The sequence below is a fragment of the Dama dama genome, chromosome 2 (assembly GCF_033118175.1).
Source record: "Dama dama isolate Ldn47 chromosome 2, ASM3311817v1, whole genome shotgun sequence".
Classification (NCBI taxonomy): domain Eukaryota; kingdom Metazoa; phylum Chordata; class Mammalia; order Artiodactyla; family Cervidae; genus Dama; species Dama dama.
In genome coordinates, this window is record NC_083682.1 from 23,577,178 (window position 1) to 23,596,557 (window position 19,380).

Below are 19,380 nucleotides of genomic sequence, written 5' to 3' on the forward strand. Positions count from 1 at the left end.
TTTTAAAATAATCATGCATTTTGCATATGTTCTCCATAGAATTCAAAGACGGTGGGGATATGAATTAGTAGAGCACATGCAAAATACAAGTAGAAATTTTAATTAATATTAGTCAACAGCTACATTAACTAGTTAGTGTATTTTTTTTAAAAGACCAATATGTTTTTAGTTTAAATTTACAAAGATTAGTAGATTGCAGAAAGTGGAAACCCATGTTCCTACTTAATGCTCAAGCAATAGTTGGGTTAGTATGCTCACTTTAAGGTACAATACTTTATGTGATAGGGAAATACTGGACAACTTCAGAAACATGAACTAGAAATGTCATTTTAGAATGGCTGAAATAACTGAAGATGTTTTTCAGCAGAGCAAAACTTCACGTGGCACATGACAGTCATTACACTGTTAAACATATGGACTTATTTTAGAGGCATATCTTTGTATGTCTTAAGAGATTGAAGTAAAATTAATTGCTTGAAACTGTAGGGAGAAATATTTGGTTTCACAACAAATGTTTAACATTCCAATCACCAGACACACTGTGATTTTATAGTCAAAATGTTGTGGTCGGCTTGAGTGGTCAATTGCTTAGCAAATATTGTTTAAAGATACAATCATCTGGTTGGATTTAATTACCTTTAACATTTATTCCAGTTCCCAAACTTGATGATTTCATAATTCCTTTTTTTAATTTCATAATTCTTAATTGTTATGATACTAAGTTAGACAGTAGTGAATTGAAATTTTAATTCAACCTCTTGCTTGCTGTGTGACCTGGGGATAATCCCTTCTACTCTCCAGATCTCTAAAATGCAAAAACTTAAATATCTGCTTTGTTTGAAAACTAAATTAAATGCTGCCTACTTGTTTCTTAGCATAGCTCCTGGTTCTTGATAAGAGGGAGAACAAGATGGCAGAGGAGTAGGTGGATGTGGAGTACATCTCTCTCCACGGATACATCAGGAATATGACTTCAGACAGAAAGCACGCAGAACATCAGCTGAGAGCAGACAGGAGTACCTGGCCAGTGGAAAGAATATATAGCATCATGCAAAACTTGGTAGGATGAAGGAACTAGGAGGAAAAACAGGAATGTTAGTAGGACTGCACCTGCCCTCTGCAGGTGGGGGAACAGAAGCAAGGGTCTGTTCCCTACATCAGGGAAGTTGTCTGAGTCAGAGGAGAAACATTTAAGGCTGAAAGTGAAATAGCTGATGTGTGGGAGTCTAAATGGGATGAGAATCAGACAGTTCTTGCTGTAGCCACACATACCCCCAGATGGGAACGCAGGTCCCCTAGAAGGGGAAGAAGCTGGGAGCTGGAGTTTAGGGACTGGGGAGCAATCCCAGGACAAGGGCTGCTGTTGACTGTGGAGAAATGGATTGAGGGGATGTGACAGAGGATATTTTGCTGGGAAATGACTGTGGAGGAAAGCCAAGCAGCCATGGAAGCAAGGTGTTACTGCTGAGTCATGCGTAGGGGGTGAAGCCATCACCATAGCCTCTCTGTCCCCACAGATCAGCATCTGCAGCTGAAAAACAGAGAGGATGGCTCATCAACCCCCTCAGACACTGAACTACAAGAGTAGGACCCTACCCAGGGTGCTCCTTTAAGTGCCTGACAGGCTGAACAACAGAGAAGGACTCAGGCAAGGGAGCCCTCTAAGTGCCTGAGTGGGCAGAGCTACAGAGAAAGAGGCCTTCTGATCGCCAGCTACCAGAGGCTTTAAAAAAGACTCTGATAGAGCCATAACTCCTGTGGCGGAGGCAGTCCGTGTCCCTGCACACTTGGCGCCCCCACGGTCCCAGCAAGCCAAGCAGCGGTGCCACCTTCATGCCCAAATCTCACTGGGGTAGAGCTGCCACAGGCAAAAAAGTCTTTCGTCTAAGCATGCAGGTCACATTGGTCATGTCTAACTCTCCACGGCCCTGAGGACTGTGGTCTGCGAGGCTTCTCTGTTGTGGGGGTGGGGGAGGTTCTCCAGGTAAGAATATTGGAGTATATTGGCCCATACTGGTTGTCATACCCTTCTGGACCACTATATTTCCTGCTGCCCTAGCTGCCAACTCGCCTGAGTACCCGGTGCTGCCAGAACCCCTGCAGCCCAAGCAGCTGCACCACCTCCACACCTGAACCTCACTGGGGCAGACCCAAGTCCTCCAGGACAGCCTCAGGAGCAACCCCCAGTGGACAGCCCATGTGCAGAGGTGGAAATAAAGCCACAATGGAAACCCAGGGGGCAGTGTGGCTAAGGAAGAAGACCCAAAACCTTCCCGCCAGTTGTACAAGCTGCAGATTAAATCCACATGCTCAACAAGGCAGACTCTGTGTCTGTGGACTATATAAAAGGACATTGAAGGCTCCCACAAAAGAAAACACGTTAGTTCTGATAGCTGTGGACATTGGAGGCAACAATACACAGGAGTAGGACCAAACTAGAATCTGAGTTGCTGCCACAGCAGGTCCAGAGACCAGCACAGTGTTGAAGGGCAACCTAGAAAGTTGAGGTGGACTGTGACTCCCAGCAAGAGAAAGGACTCTGACAGAAGTGACTCAAGGAAAACATTTATTATTCTTACATTTTTCGTTTGTTCTTTAGATTCTTTTCTGTTTTTTTTTTTTTTCTTTCCCACCCCCTCCCCATTGTAATTGTCAATTTTATTGGCACTATGAAATCTAATTAAGTTTTTGGGCTTTTTTTTTTCCTCAGCCACAAATCTTATTGTTATTATAATCCTTTGCCTCTACATTGGACTTTTGTAATTCTGTGGACTTTTCCTTTTTTTTTCTTAATTTTTAATTTAATTTTTAATTTTGTAAAGTGTATTATTAGTTTTTCTACATTTATTCTTTTGCTTTTCCTACTGCTCTTTCCCCCTTGCAGTTAATCTTTAATATACATAAATCTTCCTTATCTACTTCTATTTAACTTTGCATATATATTCTTTCTTTCATTTTTTTCTTTCCTTTCCTCTCAGCATATTTGTTAGTTTTGCTTTCATTGCTTTATTCCCAACTTGGCACCTTGCTTTAGTTTCGTTTCCCAGTTTGTGATTTAGTTAGATTTTCTCTTAACTGGTAGATATAACTTTTTATTTCCTTTGTTCACTATGTCAATCTATTGTACTGTACTTTAGTTGGACTGTTTTGATATTGCTTATGGGTGTATATGTATATACTCCATTAATTTAATTATTATTTGCCTAATTTTGAAACTGCCATTTGTCTGGGATTGATCTTTGGTTTCTCACTTGGGGGTATTTGGTTTAATCTCACATAATGCCATAACAAAGCATTTGTGGAATCTTCATTCCTGACCAGAGATAAAGCCCTGAGCATTTGGAGTGGGAGCACTGACTTCAAGACTAGACTACCAAAGAACTAACCCTAGGAAGTGTCAGATTGTGAGAACTCATACTAAAGAAATCTCTTGAATACAAGACCCAGCATCACAAGCCACCAGTAGCACCCTGTCAGGACTCCTCATCTAAACAAAAAGAAAACAAAAATACAAACCCAAGCATCAGCAGACAGGATTACCACTTCACTCAGCCTTGGCCATCAGAGGAAAAACAAACAAACAAAAAGAAAACTCAGTACAAATCTCACCTTATACAAAGCTTACATAAACCACTGGATGAATTTAGGAGAGCAGAAACCAAACGGAGAAAGAACTCAAACTTGAAGCCTGGGAAAAAGAGACCTAAAATGCAATAAGTTTAAAAAAATTTAATAAAAAGGCAGAGAAATGCTACACAAATGAAGGAACAAACTAGACACAGAAGTGCAAATAAATGAAGAGTAAATAGGAAAAGAACCTGAAAAAAAAATTCAGAATCATGATACCAAAGATGATCAAAAACCTTGAAAACAGAATGGAGAAAATACAAAAATCAATCAACAAAGATATAGAAGAAATAAAGAATAAATGTACAGAGACAAACAACACAAATACTGGTTAAAAATATGCTCGAAGGAATCAATAGCAGAATATTTGAAGCAGAAGAACGAATTAGTAAGCTGGAAGATAATATGGTGGCAATAACTTCTGAAGAGCAGAATAAAGTAAAGAGAATGAAAAGAAATTTGGATAATCTCAGAGACCTCTGGGACAATATCAAACACAGCAATACTGGAATTATAGGGGTCCAAGTAGAAGAAGAGAAAAAGAAAGGGTATGAGAAAACTTCTGAAGAGATTATAGTTGAAAATTTTCCCAGGATGGAAAAGGACATAGTCAATCAGTTCAAGAGGCACAAAGAATCCCATACAGGATAAACCCAGGAGAAACACACCAATATACATGCTAATCAAATTACCAAAGAATAAACACAAAGAAAGAATATTAAAAGCTGCAAGGGAAAAGGAACAAGTAGCATACAAAGGAAACCCCATATGTTTAACAGCTAATATTTCCACAGAAACTCTGCAGGGCAGAAGGGAATGTCAGGATATATTTAAAGTACTGAAAGGGAAAAAGCTACAACCAAGATTATTCTACCCGGCAAAGATCTCATTCAAAATTGATGGAGAAATCAAAAGCTTTTCAGACAAACAAAAGTTAAGAGAATTCAGTAACAGCAAACCAGCTTTAAAATAAATGTTAAAGGGACTTAAATAGTCAAGAAATACAAGAGAAGAAAAAGATCTACAAAATCAACCCCAAATACTTAAGAAAATGGCAATAGGAACATATATATCAACAATTACTTTAAATATAAATGGATTAAATGCTCCAAACAAAAGACACAGACCGATTGAATGGATACAAAAACAAGACCAATACATATGCTGTCCACAAGAAACCCATCACACACCAAAATACACTTATAGACTGAATGTGAAAGGATGGAAAAATATATTCCATGTAAATGGGAAGCAAAAGAAAGCTGGAGTAGCAATCTTCATATCAGACAAAATAGACTTTAAAATAAAGATTACAAGATATAAGGAAGGACATTACATGATAATAAAGTGACCAACCCACGAGGAAGACATAACAATTGTATATATCTATGCACCCACAGGACTGCAAAAAGGTCAGTTTTCATACCATCCCAAAGAAAGGACATCCCAAAGAATGCTCAAACTACTGCACAATTGCACTCATCTCACACGCTAGTAAAGTCATGCTCAAAATTCTCCAAGCCAGGCTTCAGCAATACGTGAACCGAGAACTTCCAGATGTTCAAGCTGGCTTTTGAAAAGGCAGAGGAACCAGAGATCAAATTGCCAACATCCACTGGATCATTGAAAAAGCAAGAGAGTTCCAGAAAAACATCTATTTCTACTTTATTGACTATGCCAAAACCTTTGACTGTGTGGATCACAATAAACTGTGGAAAATTCTGAAAGAGATGGGAATACCAGACCTCCTGACTCACCTCTTGAGAAACCTATATGCAGGTCAGAAAGCAACAGTTAGAACTGGACATGGAAAAACAGACTGGTTCCAAATAGGAAAAGGTGTACATCAAGGCTGTATATTGTCACCCTGCTTATTTAACTTATAAGCAGAGTACATCATGAGAAACGCTGGGCTGGATGAAGCACAAGCTGGAATCAAGATTGCCAGGAGAAATATCAACAACCTCAGATATGCAGATGACACCACTCTTATGGCAGAAAGTGAAGAGAAACTAAAAAGACTCTTGATGAAAGTGAAAGAGGAGAGTGAAAAAGTGGGCTTAAAGCTTAACATTCGGAAAACTAAGATCACGGCATCTGGTCCAATCACTTCATGGCAAACAGATGGGTAAACAGTGGAAGCAGTGTCAGACTTTATCTTTGGGGGACTCCAAAATCACTGCAGATGGTGATTGCAGCCATGAAATTAAAAGACACTTACTCCTTGGAAGGAAAGTTATGACCAACCTAGACAGCATATTGAAAAGCAGAGCCATTACTTTGCAAACAAAGGTCCAACTAGTCAAGGCTATGGTTTTTCCAGTGGTCATGTACAGTTGTGAGTTGGACTGTGAAGAAAGCTGAGTGCTGAAAAATTGATGCTTTTGAACTGTGTTGTTGGAGAAGACTCTTGAGAGTCCCTTGGACAGCAAGGAAATCCAACCAGTCCATCCTTAAGGAGATCAGTCCTGAGTGTTCATTGGAAGGACTGATGCAGAAGCTGAAACTCCAATACTTTGGTCACCTCATGCGTAGAGTTGACTCATTGGAAAAGACCCTGATGCTGGGAGGGATTGGGGGCACGAGGAGAAGGGGATGACAGAGGATGAGATGGTTGGATGGCATCACCGACTTGATGGACATGAGTCTGAGTAAACTCCGAGAGCTGGTGATGGACAGGGAGGCCTGGTGTGCTGCGATTCATGGGGTCACAAAGAGTTGGACACGACTGAGTGACTGAACTGAACTGATGAACCCAACATAGAAGCACCTCAATACATAAGACAAACACTAACAGAGATAAAAGGAGTAATTGAAAGTAACACAAAAATGGTAGGAGACTTTAACAGCCCACTCACACCAATGGACAGATCATCAAAACAGAAAATTCATTAGGAAACACGTCTTAAATGATACATTAAATGAGAAGGATCTCATTAATATGTTAGGACATTCTATCCAAATGCTGAAGAATACACTTTCTCAAGTGCACATGCAACATTTTTCAATATAGATCACATCTTGGGTCACAAATCAAGCCTCAATAAATTTAAGAAAATTGAGATCATGTCAAGCATCTTCTCCAACCACAGTGCTACGAGACTAGATATCAGTAACAAGGAGAAAAAAAAAAAAAACTGTAAAAAGCACAAACACATGGAGATTAAACAATATGTTTCTAAATAGTCAATAGATTACTGAAGTAATCAAAAGGGAAATCAAAAAGTTTCTAGAAACAAATGACAATAAAAACACGACAGCTCAAAACGTATGCAGCAAAAACAGTTCTAAGAGGGAAGTTTATAGCAATACAGTCCTACCTCAAGAAACAAGAAAAACATTGAATAGACAACCTAATTCTACAGCTAAAACAACTAGAAAAAGAACAACAACAGCAACAACAACAAAAACAAAATTAGTAGAAGGAAAGTAATCATAAAGATCAGAGCAAAAATAAATGAAAAAAAAAATGAAAGAAACAATAGTAAAGATTAATAAAACTATAAGCTGGTTCTTTGAGAAGATAAACAAAATTGACAAGTCTTTAGCCAGACTCATCAAGACAAAAGGAGAGAAAAATCAATTCAATAAAATTAGAAATGGAAAAGGGGAGGTTACAACAGACAATGCAGAAATAAAAATGATTATGAGACTATTATGAACAACTATATGGCAATAAAATGGATAACCTGGAAGAAATGGACAGATTCTTAGAAAATTTCAATCTTCCAAGACTGAACCAGGAATAAATAGAAATTATGAGCAACCCAATTACAAGCACTGAAATTGAAGTTGTGATAAAAAATCTCCCAAAAAACAAAAGCCCAGGACCAGATGGCTTCACGGGAGGATTCTACCAAACATTTAGAGAAGAGCTACTGCCTATCCTACTAAAACTCCTTCGAAAAATTGCAGAGGAAGGAACACTTCCAAACTCATTCTTCACAGCCACCATCACCCTGATAACAAAGCCAGATAACCCCCACCCAATATAAGAAAGAAAACTACAGGCCAATATCACTGATGAATATAGATGCAAAATCCTCAACAAAATTTTAGCAAACAAAATTCAGCAACACATCAAAAAGTTCATACACCATGATGAAGTTTGGTTTATTCAAGGGATACAAGGATTCTTCAATATACACAAATCAATCAGTATGATACCCCATATTAACAAATTGAAAGATTAAAAACCATATGATAATCTCAATAGATGCAGAAAAAGCCTTTGACAAAATTAGCACCCATTTATGATTAAAACTCTTCACAAAATGGTCAGAGAAGGAACCTATCTCAAAATAGTAAATAAGCTGAAATTACTGAAATAAGCCTTTCTGCAAATTTTATTCTCTGGTGAAAAACTGAAAGCATTCCACCTAAGATCAGGAACAAGTCAAGGATGTCCACTTTCCCACTATTATTCAACATAGTTTTGGAAGTCATAGGTGTAGCAATCAGGGAATAAAGATTAGTAAAACGAATCCAGATCAGAAAAGAAAAAGTAAAGCTCTCACTGTTTGCACATATCATGATACTGAACATTGAAAACCCTAAAGGTAGCATCAGAAAATTGCTAGAGCTAATCAGTGAATTTAGCAAAGTTGCAGGATACAAAATACACAGAAATCATTTGCATTTATATATATATATATATATATATATATATATATATATATATATATATATACTAACAATGAAAAATCAAGAAGACAAATTAAGAAATCAATCACATTCACCATTGCAACAAAAAGAATTAAATATCTAGGAATAAACTTGCCTAATGTGATAAAAGAACTATACACTCTAAATTATGAGACACTGATGAAAGAAATCCAAGAAGTCATAAAGACATGAAGAGATATTCCATGTTCCTCAGTAGGAAGAATCAATATTTTGAAAATAGCTACTACCAAATGCAATCTATGGATGCAATGTGATACCTATCAAATTACTGAAGACATTTTTCACAGAACTAGAACAAAAATTTCACAATTCATATGGAAACACAAAAGACCCTGAATAGCAAAAGCAGTCTTGAGAAAGAAGAATGCAGCTGGAGGAATCAACCTTCCTGACTTCAGATTATACTAAGAAGCTACAGTCATCAAGACAGTATGGTACTGGCACAAAATCAGAAATACAGACCAATGGAATAAGGCAGAAAGCCCAGAAATAAACCCATGCACATACAGGTAACTTACTTTTTGACAAAGGAGGCAAGAATATACAATAGGGCAATGACAGCCTCTTCAATAAATGGTGCTGGGAAACCTGGACAGCTAAATGTAAAAGAATGAAATTTAGAACACTTCCTAACACCACACATGAAGATAAAAGTTAAAATGGATTAAAGACCTAAAGGTAAGACCAGAAACTATAAAACTCTTAGAGAAAAACATAGGCAGAACACTTGATGACATAAATCAAAGCAAGATCCTCCATGAACCACCTCCTAAAGTAATGGAAATAAAAACAAAAGTAAACAAGTGGGACGAGATTAAACTTCAAACATTTTGCATAACAAAGGAAACTACAGGCAAGGTGAAAAGGCAACCCTCAGAATGTGAGAAAATAATAGTAAATGACAAAGGATTAATTTCTAAAATATGCAAACAGCTCATACAACTCAATCGCAGAAGAAAAAAAAAAAAAAAAAGTGGGGAAAAGGCCTAATCAGACATTTCTCCAAAGAAGGCATACAGATGGCTACCTAACTCATGAAAAGAAGCTTAACATCATTCATTATTTGCAAAATACAAATCAAAAGTACAGTGAAATATTACCTCACACCAGTCAGAATGACCATTATCAAAAAGTATACAAACAATAAATGCTGAAGAGGGTGTGGACAAAAGGGAATACTCTTGCACTGTTGGTGGGAATGTAATTTGATACAGCCACTATGGAAGATGGTATGGAGATTCCTTAAAAAAACTAGGAATAAAACCACCATATGACCCAGCAATCCCACTCCTAGGCATATTCCCTGAAGAAACCAAAATTGAAAAAGACACAAGTATCCCATTGTTCATTGCAGCACTATTTCCGAAGCAACCTAGATGTCCATTGACAGATGAATGGATAAAGAAATTGTGGTATATATACACATTGGAATATTACTCAGCCATTAAATGAAATGCATTTGAGTCAGTTCTAATGAGTTGGATGAACTTAGAGCCTGTTATATAGAGTGAAGTAAGTCAGAAAGAGAAAGATAAATGTCATATTCTAACACATGTATACAGAATCTAGAAAAATGGCATAGAAGAATGCATTTACAGGGAAGCAGTGGAGAAACAAACATAGAGAATAGATTTATGGACATGGGCAGAAGGGAGGAGAGGGTGAGATGTATGGAAAGAGTAACATGAAAGCTTACATTACCTTATGTGAAATAGATAGCCAACGGGAATTTGATGTATGACTCAGGAAACTCAAACAGGGTCTCTGTATCAATTTAGAAGGTTGGGATGAGGAGGGAGATTCAAAAGGGAGGAGATATATGTATACCTTTGGCTGATTTATGTTGAGTTTGACAGGCAACAACAAAATTCTATAAAGCAATTATCTTTCAACTAAAAATAAATAAAAGGAAAAAAAGAAGTAATTGGATATTCAGATATTCCTACCTCTCCATGTAGTAAGTTAACTGCCGCCGTCATCACCCAGTAAAATCTAGAGATTTATTCCTTAAAAAGGCTCAAACACTCTCCAATTTAGGCGATTACCTGCACATTTGAGGGAGGCTTTACCAAACTGAAAACCGGGCATGAAAGTAGAAATTTAAGGAATGTTAACATCATTAACCTTCTTCCTCCTCTTAGAAACTGTTGAACATACAGAGAAGAATTTACAAAAGCTGGAGAAGAAGTCAGAGGAAAATCCGGGCAAGTCTGTGGAATAAAAAGAAAAACAAGAAAGAATATGGAAATAAAAGCAATCATTAGCAAGATGGATTCACTATGATTAGAGCTTAAATGATATTAATAATGTACCACAAGAATATTGATCTCACCTAATTTATGTTGAAAATCATACAGGTATGAATTAGGGATGGAGAACAGGAAGAGAAAGATGGATATTTGTGTGTGTTTGTGTGTGTGTGTGTTTCAATGAGCATTTGTATAGTGATGATGAGCAGGTGACAGTGGTACCTATTGTCAAATTCCATAGGGATCCACATTAGAAAACTCTTAGAGTAATTGAAATTTGAGATGAAGAGACACTGCAGAAGCTATGTAAGTGAGAAGAAAGGCCAAAAACTTCAAGGAGATGGATTCTCTGATTCTTGAAGACTAGATGAAAATGATGAGTGAGAACTGCTTATGCTAATTCATGGATTCGTTCTTTGGAGATAGGTGAAAAGAGCTTTGAAAAGTATAACCCAGAAGACCAGCAGAGGAAACTAAGAAAATGCTGAATTCAATTTGGGGTACATTGAGCTGGAGGGACAAAAGTAGAAGTAAGAGAATTGTCTCAAAGGCCATTATGTTAGAAGACCAGGTATAAATAAACATCGGTCAACAATTCTTAAACACAGGTTTTTGCTACTGAGGGAACATATGACAGTGTCTGGAGAACATTTTCATTTTCACAATTGGTGATTGGGAGACACTAATGGGTTGCAGAAAGGGATGCTTTGCATCCTGTAATACACAGAATCATCCCCCCAAAATTATCCAGACCAAAATGTCAGTAGTGCCAGATTTCATTTGAGCCAAGCTGAGAAATCCTGATATTATGAATACAGTTGGGGAGAAGTACCAACATTTCTCAATCTCTTATTACCTGTTAGCTATGTTCCTAATACTCTGGGTGACATAACTCATTTAACCCTCAAAATGGTCCTAGGAGATGGCTCACTTGCAAGTCTCATTTTATAGATATACATCTATCTATCTATCTATCATCTATTTATCTATCTACCTATCTCTCTCTCTCTCTCTCTCTCTCTCTCTCTACATATATATATATATATATATATATATATATATATATATATATATATGAAAGGATCAGACAGATTATATCATTGTCTATAGTCTCACAATTAAGAAGTTTAACTTCAAGAATTAAACTTTAGGGGCACACCAATAGTCTCATAACCATTTCGCTTCTTTACAGAGATGAAATCCATAAGCACAGAAGATGCTAAAACTATGATATACTGTCTCACTAATGCAGTCCCAGAGACTCTAGGAAAGTGCTAACAATGGCAAGTAATCATGCCCTAGATGTTCCTTTTGAGAACTGTGCATAAGTTCCAGGAGATGATGAAGAACTGAATATCAGCTCACACACTCATCTTCTTGGGGGACTAAGAATTATTGTGAAACTGTAAATTGAGTTGAACGTTGTGTCCCAAAAGATCAATGACACAGGGTGGAAACACAGACTCATTAATTTCCACCCTCAGTGGGCTCATTTAACACGAAAGGAAATCTCAAGGGAGAGAACAATTGTCTGTTTTTCTACTCAACTTTCCCAGAATGACGAGTGGAATAGATTCTTTTTTTTTTTTTTTTTATTAGTTGGAGGCTAATTACTTCACAACATTTCAGTGGGTTTTGTCATACATTGATATGAATCAGCCATGGATTTACACGTATTCCCCATCCCGATCCCTGCTCCCACCTCCCTCTCCACCCGATTCCTCTGGGTCTTCCCAGTGCACCAGGCCCGAGCACTTGTCTCATGCATCCCACCTGGGCTGGTGATCTGTTTCACCATAGATAATATACATGCTGTTCTATACAGAGTGAAGTAAGCCAGAAAGATAAAGAACATTACAGCATACTAACACATGTATATGGAATTTAGAAAGATGGTAACGATAACCCTATATGCAAAACAGAAAAAGAGACACAGAAATACAGAACAGACTTTTGAACCCTGTGGGAGAATGTGAGGGTGGAATAGATTCTTATTTGCATCACCTGATTGTTTTGGAGATCCTATAAGGTTGCTTTTCTCTTTGCAAATGAAGAAGACCTTCTGGAAAAATTCTGAAATATATGGCATGTTCTGTAGCATGTCAAAGACTGAGGATCACCGTGATGAATACTGCCTCATTCATTGTCAGAAACTGAACCTCACAGAACTGCAGGGCAGAAGGAGCCTTAAGGTTCAGTGGCATTGAGACATCGATGAAAAAGCAGGTGAGTGTTGAATTGCCTTTGTCTCAATTCCCCTCAAACCTCAAACTATATAAATGAAGGGTTTGGGGGAACATTGCCTGTTTATTGCTCTTTTCAGCCTTGATCCTGAACAGAGCCTGGAGAGAGGCAGGAATGTTGTGCAGACACTGGGAGTTTATCTGCATTTGTTCAGCTCAGAGACAAACAAAAGGAGTAAGGGCAGAAAGAAGGAAGTGAGAAATCTGCAGTAATAATCATCAGAAGTCTTGTATTTTGAATGCTTTGCTGAGTGTTTAGACAACCCTGGGGTTATAAACCAAGAGATCCAGCTCTCACTCCACAGACAAAGAAGGAAGGTCCATTAAGTTCCATTGTTAATCTCCTTTTCTGCCCCTGTTCCTCCAGACCATGATTGTGGAGTAAATGACTATGGAAAATGCCTCCTTTGTGAGTGAGTTTATCCTTATGGGATTGACAGACCAGCCTAAACTCCAGCTACCTCTGTTTTTCCTGTTTCTGCTGAACTACCTGGTCACTGTGGTGGGCAATTTATACTTGATGATTCTAATTTGTCTAAATTCACACCTGCACACACCCATGTACTTTTATCTCTTCAATCTGTCCTTCATTGATATCTGTTACTCATCTGTCTTTACCCCCAAAATGCTAATAAGCTTTATTTCTGACAGGAATGTCATCTCCTTTAGAGGATGTATGTCCCAGCTGTTTTTCTTCTGCTTTTTTGTCAACTCTGAGTGCTATGTGTTGACAGCCATGGCCTATGATCGCTATGTGGCCATCTGTAAGCCCTTGCTCTACACAACGGCCATGTCCCCTCAGGTGTGTTCTCTGCTGATGTCTGGTTCATATGTGATGGGGTTTGCTGGAGCCATGGTCCACACAGGATTTATGATGAGGCTGATATTCTGTGATTCCAATATCATCAACCATTACCTGTGTGACATCGTCCCACTGCTCCAGCTCTCCTGCAGCAGCACTTATGCCAATGAGATTGTGGTTTCTGCTGTTGTGGGAACAGTTGTCATATTATCCAGCCTCATTATCTTTATTTCTTATGCTTTGATTCTTTTCAATATCTGTCATATGCCATCATCTAAAGGTTGGTCCAAAGCCTTGAGTACCTGTGGTTCCCACATTACAACAGTTAGTCTATTCTATGGATTTGCACTGCTCACTCATGTCAGGCTACCATCTTCTGGGTTTGTGGAGCAGGGAAAGTTTTACACAGTGTTTTCCACCAATGTGGTACCCATGCTGAACCCTCTCATTTATAGCTTCAGGAACAAGGATGTCAAAACTGCTGTGAAGAAAATCCTGAAGAGAATTACAAACTGAACCAAACGATTTATACCTCCTTTTCTTTGCCTTTTTTCTTTTCTCTGCTCCAATTTATCCTCTTCCTTCCATTCTTTTTTCATATTATTTGTCTTTTTAATGTCTTCTTTTTTTTTTCATTTATTTTTATTAGTTGGAGGCTAATTATTTTACAATATTGTAGTGGGTTTTGTCATGCATTGACATGAATCAGCCATGGATTTACATTCTTGACAGGACTTCATCTCTAATGTCTGATATCTTTTCTTCTCTTGTCACATTATGTAACTCTGTGAGCCTATTCTTTGCCTGAAGACTCATCCTCAGCCCTAAGTGATCCCATACCAGTTGCAGACAAGGGACCAATAACCTTTCCCATCTAATGATAACACTCTTATTTTCCTTGTGGGTCATTCTCATCCAAGGTAAGCTATGGATATCTGCTCAGTCTAACCGATTCTTTTCTTTCTTGCTTTCATTACATTGAGCCCTTTCTATTTCAACAGTATCTTTACTTATCATTGCATTCAAACAGAAATGTAATGACAAAAATGTGGACATGGTAAGTTGTAAAAATTTACCCAAAATTTCAAGATTCTTTTAGTACCATTTCCTGTTCTATATTTTAAGTGCAACATAGGTAAAGAAATTGAATAGTTTGTTGATCCATCTGTAGTTCTTTCTTTTATTCTTGAAGATATTTGAAAATGAATAAGCTACATTATTCAACTCACCTTTCTCAATCCAGGCGAATAACATATGCCTATTTTTATTGTATTGGTCAATCAATATGTTGTCATAAATATAATTGAAATTATCATCAACTTGTCCATTTATCTGTGGATTGTAATTGTGATTAAATTTACACAGTGATATTTTTGGCTACAGAATATGTTATCAAATGTTTGGTCAGAATTTGTTGTCTCACTGTGCAAGGGGGCCTCCCCTTTGCAAAGGAAGATGTTTTTCCTGCTTTCCAAAGCAAAGCAAAAATATTTGGCAGAAACCTTGTCCTTAATTTGTAAATTTCACTCATTCCTTTTGTCTGTTAGATCAAAAATTAAATCTATAGTTAATGTGTGTCAGAATCTTACAAATGGTCTTAAAATGCAAGTCTCATTTTTTTCTTTTTTTTGGGGGGGGGGGAGGGTGCTGAGTAAATAGTTGTCTTTCTTGCTCAGAATCACATAGCTAAAAATGTAGAGACCAGTTTTTAACCCACTGTTCACCTTATGAAAAAATGGAAGGAAAGAAAAGCTGTGAAGGGACAGAGAGAACTTCTGGAGAGCTGTTTCTGAATGAGCTTCAAAATGGGGATTTTCCAATATGGATGTATCTCAAAAAACTAAAAATAAAAATACAATATATCCCAGCAGTTCCACTCCTGGGTATATATCTGAAAAATATGTAAATGCCGTTTCAAAAAGATCTCTGTACTCCAATGCGCATAGCAGCATTATCTATCATTGCCAAGATATGGGAGCAACTGATACATGTTCATCAACAGATGAATAGATAAGATGTGGTAAATATATACAATGGAGTGTTACTCATCCATCAAAAGAATGAAAATTTCCCATTTACAGCAACGTGGATGGACTTGGAGGTTGTTATGCAAAGTGGAGTAAGTCAGGAAAAAAAGACAAAGATGATATCACTTATATGTGAAATCAGAAAACTGTAAAAAACTAGTGAATATGGCAAAAGAGATACAGACTCACTGATGTCGAGAACAAATTTATGTTTCCTGTGGGGAAAAAGAAGTGGGAAAAGGATAAAGGGATAAGTGATTAAGAGGTATAAACTATTATATATAAAATAAGCTTTAAGGATATATTGTACAACACAGGAGATATATCCAGGATTTTTATAATAACTATAATGGAAAGTGACTTCTAAGAATTGTGAATAACTATATTGTACACCTGTAACTCATATAATATTGTACATCAAGTATACTTCAATAAAATAAATAAAAAGAGAGTTTTTGATGGGTAATTGATATTTCATTCATACAACTGACAGAAAAATTACATTTCACAAACAAGCACAAATTGACATTAGGATTTTGATTATTTTGTTTGTAAATGTTATCTCATAGACAAAATCATCACAATTCAGCTTTAAATATAAGAATATTTTCAGTTTTTAGATAATTTATGTTAATATGATAAAGGTTGAAAATACCTATTTTCTTACTTTATTATCAGACTTAACAGGTATGCTAGAGTGCTCACTGAACATTCATTTATGATTTAATAAATAATTTAAAATTGAATTCAGTATCTACAAAGGTCATGAAATGTTTCCAACATAGCTTATTCAGTACTTATACCTATATGTTCCCCCATGTATTTGTCCTTAAAAATCTAGCTAAATGATATGATATAGACAAGTTTTAAAAGAGTTTATTTAGTCAAATCAGTGAGTGAATTTGGTGCTGTCATTGGTTTTGCTGACTGTCTTTTACTTGGAGAAATATTTGTTTATATAGACATATTTATAATTTAAAACTACAATAGCATATTTATAGCTTTGAGTTCTTGCTAGTTTCTGTAAATAAATACTTGCTAGATATACTTTAAGAGTACACAGAGTCATGTAAATATTGTATACAAAATATTTTGGATTTAGATGTTTAGATAGCTATGTAGATCTTTCATTCTAAATTTCTCATGCCAATTGGATTTACCTCCCTTGATTTCTGTGCCTGAAATCTTACATCAGGCCATTCAGAATATATAGTATTAACTCCTTTTGGTTTGTCTAAGACATTTTTATTATAATTTTCTAACTTTTCATGTTGCAATTAATTTTTTAAATTTAGTTTATTGAAATATAGTTGAGTTAAAACATTATTTTCAGGTACACAGCATTGTGTTGCAGTATTTTTACACATTTATACTCCATTCAAAGTTATTGCAAGATAATGGTATAATTCTCTGTGCTATAAACAATCTCCTTGTTGCTTATCTGCTTTATACATAGTAAGTTGCACTTCTTAATCCTATACCCCTATCTTGCCCTTCTCCCTGCTGGTCACCTCTATTTTTTTTTTTTTTTCTTTGTTTGTGAGCCTCTTTCTGTTTTGATGTATACATTTCCTTGTTTTATATTTTAGATTCCCATATAAGTCTTATACTATGTTTCTATATGAGACATTTCACTAATCATGAAATTTTCTAGATCCACCCACGTACTTGACGCTTTCCTTCTTTTTTTAAAACTTTTTCTTTTGTATTGAGGTATAGCTGGTTAACAGTGTTGTTGTAGTTTCAGGTGAAGAGTGAAGGGACTCAGCCATGCATGAACATGTACACATTTTCCCTCATTGCCAAATTCTCCTTACCGCCAAATTCAGACTTAAATTGAAGAAAGTAGGGAAAACCACGAGACAACTCAGATATGGCCTAAATTAAATCCTTTATGATTATACAATAGAAGAGACAAACAGATTCAAGGGATTAGATCTGATAGAGTGCCTGAAGAACTATGAATGGAGGTTCGTGAAATTGTACACGAGGCAGGGATCAAGACCATCCCCAAGAAAAAGATATTCAAAAAGGTGAAATGGTTGTCTGAGGAGGCCTTACAAATAGCTATGAATAGAAGAGAAGTGAAAGACAAAGGAGAAATGGAGAGGTATACCCATTTGAATGCAGAGTTCCAAAAAATAGCAAGGAGAGATAAGAAAGGCTTCCTCAGAGATCAGTGCAAAGAAATAGAGAAAAACAATAGAATAGGAAAGACTAGAGATCTCTTCAAGAATATTAGAGATGCCAAGGGAATGCTTCATGCAAAGATGGGCACAGTAAAGGACAGAAATGGTAGGGACCTAACAGAGGCAGAAGATACTAAGAGAGGTGGCAAGAATACACAGGAGAACTATTAAAAAAATATCTTCACAACCCAGATAATCACGATGGTTTGATCACTCATCTAGGGTCAGACATCCTGGAATGTGAAGTCAAGTGGGCCTTAGGAAGCATCACTATGAACAAAACTAGTGGAGATGATGTAATTCCATTTGAGCTGTTTCAAATCCTAAAAGATGATGCTGTGAAAGTGCTGCACTCAACATGCCAGCAAATTTGGAAAACTCAGCAGTGGCCACAGGACTGAAAAAGGTCAGTTTTCATTCCAATCCCAAAGAAAGGCAATGCCAAAGAATGCTCCAACTACCGCACAATTGTACTCATCTCACACACAGGTAAAGTAAACCTCAACATTCTCCAAGCCAGGCTTCAACAGTATGTGAACAGTGAAATTCCAGAAGTTCGAGCTTCATTTAGAAAAGGCAGACAAACCTGAGATCAATTTGCCAACATCCATTGGATCATTGAAAAAGCAAGAGAGTTCCAGAAAAACATCTATTTCTGCTTTACTGACAATGCCAAAGGCTTTACTGTGTGGACCACAACAAACTCTGGAAAATTCTTAATGAGATGGGAATACCAGACCATCTGATCTGCCTCTTGAGAAATCTGTATGCAGGTCAGGAAGCAACAGTTAGAAATGGACATGGAACAACACACTGGTTCCAAATCAGGAAGGGAGTATATAAAGGCTGTATATTGTCACCCTGCTTATTTAACTTATATGCACAGTACATGGTGAGAAACGCTGGGCTGGAGGAAGTACAAGCTGGAATCAAGATTGCTGGGAGAAATATCAATAACCTCATATATGCAGATGACACCACCCTTATGGCAGAAAGTGAAGAAGAACTAAAGAGCCTCTTGATGAAAGTGAAAGAGGGGAGTGAAAAACTTAGTTTAAAACTCAACATTCAGAAAACTAAGATCATGGCCTCCGGTCCCATCACTTCATGGCAAATAGATGGGGAAATGGTGGAAACAATGGCTGACTTTATTTTGGGGCTTCAAAATCACTGCAGATAGTGATTACAGCCATGAAATTAAAAGACGCTTACTCCGGGAAGGAAAGTTATGACCAACCTAGACAGCATATTAAAAAGCAGAGATGTTACTTTGTCAACAAAGGTCCATCTAGTCAAGGCTAAGTTTTTCCAGTAGTCATGCATGGATGTGAGAGTTGGACTATAAAGAAAGCTGAGCAGTGAAGAATTGATGCTTTTGAACTGTGGTGTTGGACAAGACAAACCCAGGTCCCCTGTATTTTGGGTAGATTCTTTACCTTCTGAGCCACCAGGGAAGCCCTTGGAAAAAGGTACAGAAGTTCATCACAAAACTAGAAATAAAACTGCTTTATAATACAACAATCAGTATATATCTGAAGAAAATGAAAATAGTAATAT

General features: G+C 37.0%; 1 protein-coding gene across 1 annotated transcript; it reads left to right on the forward strand.

Annotated features, from left to right (window-relative positions):
• Window positions 1-13,184: 13,184 nt before the first annotated feature.
• Window positions 13,185-14,123, forward strand: LOC133066792 (olfactory receptor 143-like). Its single transcript, XM_061158213.1, has one exon. The coding sequence runs from the start codon at window positions 13,191-13,193 to the stop codon at window positions 14,121-14,123; it is 933 nt and encodes a 310-aa protein (XP_061014196.1). The 5' UTR covers window positions 13,185-13,190.
• The last annotated feature ends 5,257 nt before the right edge of the window (window positions 14,124-19,380 follow it).